The sequence below is a fragment of the Triticum dicoccoides genome, chromosome 7B, assembly GCF_002162155.2.
Source record: "Triticum dicoccoides isolate Atlit2015 ecotype Zavitan chromosome 7B, WEW_v2.0, whole genome shotgun sequence".
Lineage (NCBI taxonomy): Eukaryota > Viridiplantae > Streptophyta > Magnoliopsida > Poales > Poaceae > Triticum > Triticum dicoccoides.
Window position 1 is genome coordinate 696,528,953 of NC_041393.1, and position 14,210 is coordinate 696,543,162.

The following is a 14,210-nucleotide window of genomic DNA, read 5'->3' on the forward strand; positions in this document are numbered from 1 at the left end:
GTACGCGTTCGACAATGGGGTCCCACCCAAAACCCTCTCCCATGTGTCCTCTCCAACCCTGCCTCCGCTTTGGGTGCTGCATTCATGCCGGTCCAAGCGATGCGAACAGTCTGCAACATCCGTCTGTAAGGCACAACAACAACACCCATGCCTTGCCCGCCGCACTGGCAATGGGCTTCCTGTAGCCATCGCCGTTGCAACCGACGTGCTTCCCCACACTGCTGATGGTGGGTCAGTGGCCGCTGAATGCGATCTGGCATAGATGGGGGAGGGGGCCGGGATAGCTGACAAGAGGTCAATGCCTTGTCAGGCCATGTTGGCCACCCACAGTGTTGGATGGGGTTGCTGCCGGCTAGCATGGGAGTGGGATGTCGTGGTTGAACACGAAGGGGCGGTGTTAGAGAGAGTGATGCAGTGTGGTGTGAATGGGAGTGAGTGGTGACAGAAGAGAGAGGAGGGGTTTTGAGACGTCCCATTGTCTCCTACGCTTCCCAATGCATGCAAGCAAGAGCTACGTGTGGCTCAAGCGATCTTGGTTCGCAAAAACTGTCGAATCGGCCATTCCTCACTCAGCCTGGCACAGAGTTGCTTTAAGTTCTGTCAGGGCCGAGAAACACATGCAACTGAGCCTACCAAATGCCCAATTTTTGCACCGTGTGGGCCTGGTTGGGCTCGATGTAGCCTACCAAGTAAGTCCTCAACTGACCCATGCAGAGTTGCTTCTTGCTGCACCACGCCCAATCCCACTTTAGCGCGGGAGGGGGTATTGACGAGGAAGTGAGAACATAGTTTTATTGTTTGGTAGGAAAATACTTTATAGAAAAGGGTAGTGGTGACGGGGTAAAAACTTTCTTCATCAGGAAATTGTGGTATCATGTAAAACTAGAGGCTAACGCACGCTTCGGAGCGCCATTCTTCACACACATGATTAACTCTTTTGTACCTGGTAGATTATTGTGATCGGTTGTTTTGTTTGGATGTTATCCTTGTTGGCTTGTGCTTTAGTTATGTTTGGTGGTGTTTTTTCTCGTTCGTATATCTCATGTCAGGTTGCCTCTGCAGACAATATTTGTTTCGCGAGGAGAGTGGAGTTGTCTGTGGTTATGATGTATTTACATGTTTCGACCTCGATATCAGTCGTTGGTGGTATTTGGGCCTCTTGGGAGCTCCTATACCACGTCAAAACCGTGGAATTGGTGCTATAGCACTTGCATATGGGCCGCCCCATAAAGCTCTCGGTTGCTTAGCTTCTTTTTCCACTCGTCCTACTGCCAGCTCTATAATAATTGGTTATCTTTTTTTATTTGCAAGTGTTAGTTTAATTAAAAGATTTTCAAGGATTTAAAAAATGTTGTAAATTTAAAAATCATTGATTTTAGAAAAAAAAGTTCTTGAATTTCAAAAAATATTCACAAAATAAATAAGGTTTCAAATTTAAAATGTTCACAAACATCAAAATGACCGTGAACTTGAAAATATCCACGAATTTAATAAATAATAATGAATCTGAACAAAATGTTAATTTTTTTTAAAAAATATTTTTAATAATCACAAATTTTCTCATGAATAAGAATGTGAAAAAAGAGAATAAGAAATAAAACGTAATACGTAGCACATACCCTTCCATGCGGGGCCCTTAGCGACCCCACAACCCCCAAAGCACCACAGCGCTTCAAGTTCAAATCATGGGAGTTTAGTATCTCTATAGATTAATATAAGATATTAGACTAATAGTGATATCATTTACATTCCCAAGTACTGATGAGATAAGCAAACACATTGCTTTTTGGGAGCAGAACGGCACCACTTGTCGGCGCCAGGTAATTTTGGTACATGTACGCAAACACCTAGCAAAAGAAATCCCAGGTGCAAACATTTGTGACTACATGTACGTATGCAGCACGATCGAGTAGGTACATGTACAAGTAAGTACAACCCGCGAATTATGTCGGTTCATTCAGCTTGTCCTCTGCTCTGTTCTAGAATCCAGTGCCGAAGCCTGTCCGCTTCATCATCTTCATAAACTCCTCCATGTCGACCTCGCCGTCACCTGCACAAGCATGATCCGATCGAGCCAGCGTAAGCAACGTAGACGGCAGGAAACGTGGAAAACTGAAGTTCAGAGAGATGGGCAGTGCAGTCTGCACGGAGCCACGCACCGTTTTCGTCGGCGGCCTGGATCATCTCTCTGACCTCGTCGAGCGTGAAGTGCTCGCCGGCCTCGATGGCCAGGCGCTGGATGTCCATGTCCGATATCTTCCCCTGCGGATGATATTCATGTATTAGCAGTCGGAGAGATCAAAGAATTGTGGTCATGAGCCATGAGAGCAGCTAGAGTGCGTGCGTGCGTTCGTACGTTGGCGTCCTGGTCGATGATCCGGAAGGCCTTGTGGAGCTCGTCCCTGGCGTCCCTCTCGCCCATCTTGTCCGTCATCATGTGTATGAACTCGTCCAGGTCGATCGTGCCGCTGCCGTCCTTGTCCACCTCCGCGATCATCTGCTGGATCTGCTCCGGCGTCATCTCAAACCCCAGCGCTCTGCAAATCAACAAACATATCAACACATCAAGGCACACAATCAGATCAGATGATGGACTCACTCGCTGAGTCGCAATCAAAATTCAAAGGCACAGGTTTCTGACGACGCTGGAATCAAGTAAGAAGGGTAGTCAGTAGTACGTACCTCATTGCAACGTTGAGCTCCCTTGCATCAATGGTGCCGGAGCCATCGGTGTCGAAGAGATCGAAGGCCTCCTTGATCTCCTTCCTCTTCTGCGCCGTCAGCCGCTTGCGCCCGCCCCTGTCCCTCCGATAACCGGGCCGGGGATCATCCCATGAAGGCTCCTGCCGCTGCCCTCTGAAGTAGCTCGTCTACATGCCAAACAAAAAGCAGAGCTCAGCTCAGCTCAGCGGACGTACTACTCTCCAATGGAGTAACTGAATTCTTTCTTTCCTATACATCATCGGTAATCAATCAAAAGCAGCAGCGAAGAGGAGCAGGAACTAATCAGCGAGAGAAAATTCGGCAATCAAAAGTAAGTTTTCCAGCAGTTCATCTGCGCACCATTTTGGAGGGGAGGAAGCAGAGCAGAGCAGAGGTTTCTCCCGAGCACCTTCTATCTCGTCCTTTCTTAAGACTCCCTTTCTTCCTTTTCTTGGAGAAAGTGGGAGAATGATCGGGTTGGGTCGTCTTCTTTCCACGAGCCAAAGAGAGAGGAAAGTAGAGAGGGGAATTCTGAAGAAAGCGCTCACAGAAAGGGGATCATTAGATTTCGAGAGCACAGGTGACGGACTGGCGTGCAGGTTTGGCACATGCTTTTCCGGGTTTCAGTGGCTGTTTCGTGTTGCGTGAAACGATGGCGCCATACCTGTTGTGTCGCTTTTACGGCCCGGACACGGAACGGGCTGCCCCCAACAGGCGACCGTGACCGCTGGACGGCTCAAGACTCAACAGTCAAGAGTGTATGATTGTTCTATTTTGCAAAGTAGATGTATTATTAATTGGCTACTGTTTGCCATTTGATTCTGACGGCGACAGGTTCTTCGTAGTGTAGCTGCAGCTGACTATGAGCAAAAAAAATCCGTATTCGCCACTTTCTAACAGGGCCCACTCCAGCATTTATTTAATATATAAATAAATGCTGGAGTGGGCCCACTCCAGCATTCTTTGCAAGATGCCCTTTTATTTCAAGCATTTTGCATCTTTTAATCATAAAAGAAAAATCAATCTCCATAGAGCCAAATGGCTCCCGATCACATATGCTCTGCAAATCTGAGATGTGTCATTTGGCATGGGATATGTGTCAGAGCATCTCTAGCCGATACCCTTAAAGGCTATAGAAGAGTAAAATTTTGAAGTTTACTCCTCTAAATCGGACCTAAAGTCCTAAATCCTAGATGAGTAACATTTTTACTCCTCGGCCGGATTTCTCTTCGGGGCGCCTAAAAACACTCAGCCCCGCACTGCGTCGCCATTCCTGCCGCCGCCTCCTCACGCACCGCCATCGCCACCGATGACCACTGCACCGACCGGAATGGGGAGCCAAGACCCTTCCGCCACCCCATCAGCCGTCACCGCCGCAAACCACACCCCCGCAATCGCTCGCGACAAAAAAAGGTTGGGGATCAAAAATCTTGTCTCGTTCAGTACACCGGCTGCCACCTCCGGGGTGGCCACTACCTTTTCGGCGACGATAGGCCACCCTCCCGCTGCTCCCGGCGACGGCAAGCGAACGAAACCGATGGTCGCCCCGTTGTCCCCTGTCGCCAAGGAGGCGGTGAAGAAGAATAAGAAAAAAGCCACTCCGACCCCTCATCTCCGACCATCCCTACGGCCAGTGCTCCGGCGTGTCTGGCCGCAGTAGCCGGCAACAAGGGCCACGATCGCCAAGTGCTTGATGAAATGCCTACCAAAATATGCCTACTAGGTAAAAAAAAAATATTTTGGCCGATGCATTTTGCGGTGATTGTTGGTGGCCAATGGATGATGGAGTTTGTTGTTGTTGTTGTCGTAGTGTGGAGATGAACATAGCCGAATTCTTGGCGTCTTTTGAGTCCTCTCGTACGCTTGGGCTTGATGATCACAATTATGATTCGGTGTGGGATCATCAAGTAGCCGAAGAGGATGAACTTGAGGGGGTGGTCAAAGATGAGTTTGATGATCCAATGGAGACCGGACCCAATCAAGCATGAAGCAACCAAGGATTAGAACTTGCGACTACAACCAAGTTGAAGATGTTGCTTTATGCTATGCTTGCATGAACATCTCCATGGATGCAACGGTTGGAATGAACCAATCAAAGGACCATTTTTTGGGGAGAATTGTGGAGTACTACAACAACTCAGTGAAGGTGACATGAAGCCACACACAAGGGTCTCTTGGACCAATCAAAGGACCGTTTTTGTGTTCTGTGTGTGCTATACAGGTTGAGTAACAGACTCTAGCTCCTCTTGAAATGCAACAGATCATTGAAGAACTTGCTAATGTATTTGGCACTCCAAAGGAACTACCTCCAAGAAGACACTGTGATCACAAAATTCCATTAACACCAGGGGAAAGACCTATTGCTATGAGACCTTACAGGATTGTGCCACATCTAAAGGATGAATTAGAGAAACAGATTGAGGAATTATTGTAGTCTAGAATGATCAGAGTTAGTAGAAGTCCATTTTCTTCTCAAGTTATGTTAGTCAAAAAAGGGAGGGGAATGGGGATTAGAGATTGATTACATGATGCTAAATGCTATAACTATCAAAAGAAAATTTCCCTTGCCAGTTATTGATGAGCTCTCAGGAGCATCCTGGTTTACCAAGTTAGACCTTAAGGCAGGTTATCAACAGATAATATTAGCTCCAAGGGAGGACTACAAGACAACATTTCAAACTTACATTGGATAGTATGAGTTCAAATTGATGGCTTTTGGAGTTAGTGGGGATCCTGGTACATTCCAAGGAGTTTTGAACACTACCTTGTCACTAGTTAACAGGAAAACAACCTTGGTGTTTTTCGATGATATCTTAGTCTTTGGCAAAACTTGTGCAGAACATTTGTTGCATATTAAGCTGGTGTTATCTTTACTCCAAGCATACCAATGGAAAATCGAATTATCTACATGTGCTTTTGCCCAACAACAAATTTCTTATCTGGGGCATACTATCAGAGTTGAAGGTGTGGCTACTGACCCTAGTAAGGTGCAAGCAGTGGCAAAATAGCCCACTCCTACTAATGTTAAGGAGGTGACAGGATTTCTTGGTCTTACTGGGTACTACAGGATGTTCATTAAGCACTATGGTATCATCAACAAGCCCTTGTCATAGCTACTCAAAAAAGGAAATTCATTTCTTTGGACCATAGTGACTGAAACAATATTTAACACCTTGAAACAAGCACTTGTGGAAGCCCCAATGCTAGCCTTGCCTCAATTTGACAAACCTTTTCTCGTAGAGACTAATGCTTGTGAAGTGGGCATTGGAGATGTTTTAATGCATGATGGTCATCCATTAGCTTATGTCAGTAAGTCCTTGGGCCCTAAGAACATAGCATTATCAGTTTATGAAAAAGAATATATGGCCATCTTGTTAGGAGTTGAACAGTGGAGGTCCTACTTTCAATCTAGCAGTTTACTATTAGAACTGGCCAGAAGAGCTTAGTGCATTTGCAGAATCAAAAGTTACATACAGTTTGGCAACAAAAAGATTTTACAAAACTAATGGGTCTAAATTATCATAAAAAGGGGGTTGATAATTCTGCTGCAGCTGCTCTGTCAGAGCACAACCTGTGTGGATGGAAGAAATTGTGGCCAGTTATTCTCAAGATGACAAGGCCACTGAAATATTGCAGCAATTGTGAGTCAATCCATCTGTTAAACCTCATTATCAGTGCTTCAAGGCTTGATTAGATACAAGAACTATATTTTGATTCATAATAATAAGGAGTTGTAGGATAAAATCTTTTCTGCCTTCCATGACAGTCATGTTGGTGGCCACTTTGGATTTCCCGTTACTTATAACATGATCCATTCTCTGTTAAGGTGGTCTGGCATGAAGGGTTTTATCAAGAACAAGGTGCAATCATGTGTTACTTGCCAACAAGCTAAACCAGAAAGAGTAAAATACCCAGGTCTTCTCTCTCCCTTGCCAGTCCCTAGTAAAGCATGAGAAACTGTCACTGTGGATTTCATTACTGGTTTACCAGTGTTCTGCCAATTTGATTGCATTGTTGGTCATTGACAAATTTACAAAGTATGGCCACTTCATGGCTTTGAAACATCCTTTTTCTGCATAGAAGGTAGCTAAAGTTTTTCTAGACAATGTTTATAAACTGCATGGGATGCCTGAATACATTGTGTCAGATAGGGACCCTATATTCACTAGCACCTTCTGTCAAACTTTAATTCATAGAACTGGCACTCAGTTAAACATGAGTTCTGCTTATCATCCTGCCATTGATGGTCAGGCTAAGAGAGTTAACCAGCAAGTGGAGTGCTACTTGAGAAGTTTCATCAACTCTCATCCACCCAAAAGGAGCAAATGGTTGTCAATGTGTGAGTTTTGGTACAATACAAACTGGCATTCAGCAGTGGGCAAATCACCATATGAGGTCTTATATGGGCACCCTCCCAGGTATTTCGGTATCACTTCTTCTGATACTGTTGCTCCTGTACATATCCAACAGTGGTTGCATGGCAGGCAGGTCATAGTAGATTCTGTCAGACAACTTTTACTTAGAGTTCAGCAAAGGATGAAGCAGATGGCTGACAAAAACAGAACTGAAAGAGCTTTTGCTGTAGGAGAGTAAGTCTTCTTGAAACTACAACTGCATGTACAATCCTCTGTTGTGCACAGGGCTAACCACAAATTGGCCTTCAAGTACTTTGGTCCCTACAAGATCCTTGACAAAATTGGAGGAGTTGCATACAAATTGGAATTACCTCCTGGCAGCAAAATCCATCCTGTTTTTTATGTCTCACAGCTAAACAGGGTTGTCCATCCTGATTGTCCTGCTCGCAGTATGATTCCTTCTCCTAATTAATACTTCTCTATAGGTGCCTGAGCACCAGAAAGGTAGACGCATGATCACCCAAGGGTTGATTCAATGGAGTGATTCATCGCTTGATGAAGCTACCTGGGAAGATCTAGACTCACTCAAACAACAGTTTCTCGTGCCACAGCTTGGGGTCAAGCCATTTCTCAACGGATGGGGGATGCCAGCGAACCTGAAGGAAGCAACACTGAAGATGCAGTTCAGAGCACTGCACCTGAAGATGACGTTGTCGACAACAGCAATTCAAGTACAGTTGTTGGGCAACAGCCCAAAAGACTTCCCAGTGGCTTGCAAGCCCAAATTGGGCCCATTGATTGGTTGTAACGTTTAAATAGTCGTCATCGTCTTCTTCTTCTCGTTGGCTAGGATTTGAACAACTAAGGCGGAGGCTGAGTTGCGTGTGTATGTGGATAGAGGGGTGGGTGGTTGGGCGGATCCTCTACCAATTTTGAATTCCTAGCCCAAGTTCCATCGAATTCCAGGCAGGCGGGATAAAGAGACCCGATCAATTTAATCATGTAATTATTCAAATACAGTTTTATAAACGAGAGGAGACATGCAAACAGCTAAAAGAATTGAAGCTGTCAAAATGTAAATTGTTACACTGAGAAGAAACTTAATGCTGACTAGTAAGATCCTAACACGCGATCATAAGATGATATGTAATCAACTAATTATGCGATTAAATTGCAATGACTATTTTCACCACGTCTGCGTTAAACTGCACTACATATTGGCTGTCACGCGATGCATTTTTTCTCAGTGGAATAAAGTAGTAAGGGTTTTCGGCAGAAATGGCGGTGGTTGCATTCTTTGCCGTCGGGTACGTTTGCCATTTAATTTACTAAGAACAACCAATTTGTAGTAGATTGGCAAAAGCTAAAGCATCTAGAATTCGTTCCGTAGACCTGAAGGTGATACTGAAGCATCTATTACAAGAAACGTGGCCAAAACTTGAAGTCGTTGGATCGCCAACAATGCATGAAGAACGGTCACATCACCAAAACCTCCATGGATCCTGGTAAGGAGGCACATATTTCTCTGTTGGGGGGAGGAGGTGAAAGGATGCCACAGCTTTCTGTAGCAATGGTCCCATCTGCGTTTAAAGAGAGGCTTAATCGTTGGCAAGAAGATGAAATTACATAAGATATGTTCAAATAAAAATAGGTGTTTCTGTTTAATGAAAATAATAAAAGGAACCCACGCATACTATTTTTTTGTAATAACATAAATAGAAACTATCAGAAACAGTGTAGAACTTACAGATTCCCACTGCTTGCTGAGAGTGGAGGCATTTAACGAGTAGAGAAAACCTAGTGCAAAAACGGGAGTGAACAAGCCATCCTGTAAATATAAGGGACTAAAGAAAGCAAAGATAAAACAATACCGTCTCGCTCAGCAGTACATGCTACATTGTGCCGAAACAGATTAGGTTCTGGTGCCTGAGACAACAAAGATAACAGGTTACCTTATGTTCTTGCACAATCTCACCACCAACTCACCATCAAGCAGTTAACACAATGCTTCAGAAAGTATTATGACGCAAATTTTTGTCCCTTATTTTTGTAGATGTATGTTTTTTTTATGAAATATATAGGTGGCAAATTCCTCAAAATAAATAAATATAGGTGACGAAAAGCTTACCGATTTTGTTGGTGATTTGCGAACAATGTATTCATAGTACCAGTATGGCTCTCCATCAACCTAACAAAAAATTTAGTATGTGCCAGATGCATGTCAACTCCAGAAGATAAAGGATGACTACAATCATCATGAGGTCACCGACAAAAGTGGCCAGAGCTTACATCTGCAGTGTGTGCATCAAGGACAGAACTCTCTGCCATTCGCTGGGTTGTTGTTACCTTCTGCAAAGGGAGGGATGTAGTGTGTCACAAAATAAACATTTGACCATAGGTGTATGTGTAAGTATCTAAACTGGCCATCCTTTTGGTTGAACTTTGCTATTTATAGCTATACCAATATGTGAAAAGGACGATAAGTTAAGCTAGAAAAAAAATCTTCTGAAATAAATATGGTATGTGATTGCTCTATACAAAAAGAAAGAGACCATTTTCATTTACATAAAAACAAGAATAATTACCAATGAAGACTTGTCAGACAAAACGCAATCAGCGACATTCTTTGCAGCCCAAGTGGTCTTGTCTTTCGAAGGTAGAAAGCGTGAGCTTGGCGGCCCGATCTGCACCAGAAAACGGATGAGCATCATTGTGCTGCATTATTGCTCAATGTATTGTACTTTTTGGAGCTCAACCGGCACAAAAACATCTACAAAATCTGTTCAAACAGCATCTTGCACTAAACCACCAATAACAATATATTAAAACCAAATTGCTAACAGAATCCCATTGCATTACCACAACCAAGCACAGAGCAAAAAACCAAGCACATTACAAATTTGGGCATCTATTAGTACCAGATAGTATTTTAGTAATTACCGAGACTGAGATGACAGCATTGTTGATCATGTCAAGGCGCTCCGATACGATGCGTTGCCTTGCATCAGCTGCAAAGAGTTTGTCAGCTTCACCTCCCTTTCAAACCACAGAGGAGGACTCTGAAAAATGTCCCATTGCTATACCGGGGTCTACTCACGAGATAGTGGCGCCGCAGAGGAATATCGCTCCGATTTCCTGGACTCCACCCTGGAAAGCAGAGCATGTAAACAGAACATGTTTCATAGGAAGCAGAGCATGTAAAGAAATCATGTTTCATAGGAAGTGTCAGACAGGGGACTGGTAAAATAAGTACCATCTGAAGGAGGTTTTCTTCCCTGGCAGCTGAACCGGGTAGAGAAAAGAGTAGGCGTTGGTCTCATCTACCAGCATGGCCATCTTCACGCCGTCGTCAAGCTCAACCTCAGTGGCAGCAGCGCACGATTCTACTACTGGATGAGCATGACCAAAGTACTTTCACATCAGAAAGGAAAAACAGTATCACAAACCATCATCACAATGTGAAGACGCTCACAATGCCATCCACAGTCCACGAATAAATCCGAGGACAAGAAAATCTACAACTTAGGAGAGATCGTGAGTGAACTGAGTATCCCCACCTGTAATCGGGAGGGCGATTGCAAAGGAGGAGACGAGGCCGGAGAGCACGAGCTGCCTCCTCTCCAGCCCGCGGCTCCACGAATCGGGCGCGCACGAGCACGAGACGGCCCTCCTCCTGGACGGCGGAGCGCACCCTGCTGCTGCACCAGCCGCGCCCTTGCTCCTACAGAGTTCCCAAGAATCAGCACGCAGAACAAGAGCTATGTCGGCCGTGGAACAAGGGGATGTACACAGGATGTGTGTGGATGGAACGATAAGTACCTGGGATGGGCCGCGGAGGAGGAGCGAGGGAGGGGAGAGGCCGGGGAGAGAAGCGCCGCCGCCATGGCCGCCCTGTCGCCGGTGGCCGGCCTCACTCTCGTCGAGGAAGAGCAGAGGAGGACACGAGAGAGCTTCCCCCCGGCAACGAGGAAACGTTATCCTGATAGCACGGCACGGTTACCCGCCTACTCCACGCCACGGACACGCGGTGACTCGTTGGCATTAACCCTGCCCCACCTTCGTTCTCTGCCCATCCAGTGGCTGGAGACCGCACACCTCTGCTTACTACTCCCATTCCACGCCTCGTCGCTGTCCACGCGGTCGCTTGCCATGCTGCTCCGGCCAGATCACGGCCTCCGCGCGCCGCCAGCGACCGCGGCCGCCCCTGCCCGCGCCTCCGTCTCCGTCTCCACGGCGGCGCTCCCCGCCGTCTCCCGCCTCCCTCGCGGCGCGCTCCGGCTCCCCCGCGCGGCTTCTACGCTCAGGGGCAAAACGTCGAGCGCCCTGCGCGCGTCGGCCGGCCCGGCGGAGCCGGCGGGCATGCCGTCCGTGGCGCACCGGGAGGTGGCGCGGGCCGTGGCGGGAGAGGCGGAGGCGCGGCTGGGCGCCCGGCTGCTGCCCTCGGCCGTGCCCGCCGACGTCGCCGAGTTCCGCAACGGCGACGGGACCGCCCTCGTCTCCCTGGACGTGCGCCACGGCGCGCCCGGCTCCTCGGTACTTCCCCTCGTCCCCGCGATCGCGTGATTTACTTACTTGGCGCCCATTTTTCTCTCGCGAGCAACTCGTAGCAGCTGTTCTTAGCTACGTAGATCTCACTCACAGAATAGAAATTCACCACGGCTCGACTAGAATTCGTAGGAATTTGCTCTCTGATGACAACACACCAATCGAACAGAGAGTAGACATTGAAGTTATTTTGCTTATTTTGTTTGCTCCTTGTGATCATATAACAGCAGCAAGGAACAACAGTTACAATTCAAGTGTTCTTTCTTGTCTACAGATCGATTTCATGCTGCAGTCGTCGCTTCACTGCAAAGTCCCAAATGGCGCGATCGACATCACGTCTCTCTTCATCAACCTGAACGCCTCGACGGACGCGCCGCATTTCGTCATGGAGTTCATACAGGGCAGCCCAACTTCAATGGTCGTGCTTCTGGACCTGCTGCCACGGAAAGACCTCGCGCTCCACCCGGAGTACATCGAGAAGTACTATGAAAATACTGAGGTGGACAAGCAACGCAAAATCATCGAAGAATTGCCGCAAGCCCGCCCGTACCTTTCGCCGTCCCTCTTCGTGCGCAGCGCGTTCTCTCCGACGGCGGTGTTCTTCACCATTGACTGTGGGCAAGGAGGGGAGAGTGTCTTGGAGGAGATAGTGCAGGGTCATCTTGCGTCAGTTGTGAAGGCGGTTCTTCAGATTTGGCTTGATACTTGCGCCGTTGGCACCTCGGAAATGGAAGAGGGCGAGAGGGAGATCATGGTCAAGAGGGACCGAACTGTGAGATCAAAGTCGATCGAGGTCGACCTGACCGCAAATTTGCCGAGGATGTTTGGCCCCGACGTGTCCGGCCGCGTCATCGCTGAAATTCGTAAGGCCTTTGGGGTACAAGACGCCTAGCATTGAGAAGTAGAAATGTGACTTTAGATTACAAGCCAATGGGAATGTAAATAGTTATTTGGTGGAAAATGTTTCTAATCTGCAGTCCGTATTGTCGGAATCGCTGAACTGAATGATGTGATGATAATTTGCCAACACGAGCAATATCTTCATCTTTTTCTTGCATATGGAACGACCCTTGAGGCCTCACATGTGGTGATCTGCAGACTGCAGTTTTGGGTAGCAACTGTACAGAGGTTAGGCAAGGTTTCTTGGAGCTACACATTCCTTTCGCTTTCATACTTGTCTACGTGCCGACTGATCTGTGACTGTGAAAAGCAAACATTATCCTATCAGATTTTTTTTGTGTGTGGGGTCTATCAGACTTTTCTTAAGGTACTATAAAACAGTATATCAGCAAAACAACTGATGGAAAAACATTGAGCAAAGGAGGTGCAAAGTCACTTTGTGGATATTCCTTTACAATTTGTTGCTCATACTTCTACTCTTGATAGATATGTGGTTGGAAGTTCTGTACATGAGAATGTTTCTGCACTGCAAATTTGCCGCACAAATTTCCTCGAAAGAATTTCAGCTTTTTAGAGAGAGAGAGAGAAGTGCTTTCAGGTTGGCATGAGGTCCGTCACCAACTGGGTGTAAAACTTGGGAATAAAAAATTGAATCAATTGTCTCATTCGCTAAAGAGTGCACAAGAAGCACTTACAAGTGTCGGTACAACAGGATACAAGTGTCACTACAGCAGGATGTGTGGCCTCAACCTTTTTTTTAACCACGAACTTGTGACCTCATTCTATGTCTATTGACATCTTATTTTATTTTGAGGAAATACACCAACGAGCGTCCTGTATCTGAAAATTATCAAGTAAAACATTAACTAATAAAATATCTATAAATTATATGGAAAAAGGTAGACAATACAATATATAAGGACAACAATGCACAAAAAAACCAACACAAATTTGAATTACATCACAAACCATATTGGCAGTCTTCTTTCTTCAATTGTAAGCCGCACATGGGAGCTCGAACATTACACCAAACTAGCAGTAAGAGAAACAGACACCTACAAATGTCATTGCCATACCAGGCTCTGAAGACCGTAATAGTCACTTGCCACTAGAAATGAGATATAGTGACGGTTGAAGGAACATCGGTTGGGGCATCACACGGCGTAGCACAGGCTTGCAATTCTTCAGCCCGGTCCAAAGCAGGGCTGGACAAACTTGCCACAAAACAAATTGAAAACTAGAGGTCGAAGCCGCCGCACGACCCACCCAACTGCTTCCTTGCATGACACACGAACTAGCAAGACATGAAGAGAGCCAACAGATTTGGTAATGCCTATCCTCATAGGCCCTTCATCCACGTTGGATCAGATGTCGTAGAGGTAGGGAGAGGCCGCGGAGACTTTACCCCCAATGCGTCATCGCCGCCACCTCCTCGCCAATGCAGCCAAAGAACTAAAAATTAAGGGGAACAAAAACCTACAAGAATAAAGAACAACAAAAGGAGTAGGTCCCACTGCTCCCTTCGCCAAAGAGGCAACGGGATAAGATAGAGGAGGGTTACCGAGCCGGCGGCTAGGGTACGAGATCACCCTTACTTTTTTCGGGATTGTCTACCGATATCTATTCTGACATTTTTATGATAACCACTATAATCTTTATATCATGGAAATGATGTTCTCATTAAAACAATTTGTCATTTCAGAAAAT

The 14,210-nt window shown here is 46.2% G+C and overlaps 2 protein-coding genes across 3 annotated transcripts; one reads left to right on the plus strand and one right to left on the minus strand.

Annotated features, from left to right (window-relative positions):
- Positions 1–1,705: 1,705 nt before the first annotated feature.
- Positions 1,706–11,074, minus strand: LOC119336170 (probable calcium-binding protein CML8). 2 transcript variants are annotated; one of them, XM_037608185.1, is made up of 13 exons: positions 10,878–11,074; positions 10,616–10,779; positions 10,312–10,447; positions 10,156–10,205; positions 9,999–10,066; positions 9,644–9,742; positions 9,348–9,407; positions 9,176–9,246; positions 8,806–8,902; positions 2,683–2,870; positions 2,357–2,537; positions 2,160–2,262; positions 1,768–2,050 (listed from the first exon to the last, which is right to left on the minus strand). In XM_037608185.1, exons 1-13 carry the CDS (start codon positions 10,940–10,942, stop codon positions 1,980–1,982), a joined length of 1,353 nt encoding a protein of 450 aa, XP_037464082.1. In that variant the 5' UTR covers positions 10,943–11,074; the 3' UTR covers positions 1,768–1,979. The 2 variants fall into 2 exon arrangements, with proteins under 2 accessions (XP_037464081.1, XP_037464082.1); XM_037608184.1 differs by lacking the exons at positions 8,806–8,902; positions 9,176–9,246; positions 9,348–9,407; ... (4 more) ...; positions 10,616–10,779; positions 10,878–11,074 and adding an exon at positions 3,064–3,309 and having other exon boundaries at positions 1,706–2,050.
- Positions 11,075–11,146: 72 nt separating this feature from the next.
- Positions 11,147–12,660, plus strand: LOC119336169 (red chlorophyll catabolite reductase). The gene is made up of 2 exons (XM_037608183.1): positions 11,147–11,591; positions 11,878–12,660. The coding sequence occupies exons 1-2, from the start codon at positions 11,208–11,210 to the stop codon at positions 12,493–12,495; spliced, it is 1,002 nt and encodes a 333-aa protein (XP_037464080.1). The 5' UTR covers positions 11,147–11,207; the 3' UTR covers positions 12,496–12,660.
- Positions 12,661–14,210: the final 1,550 nt, after the last annotated feature.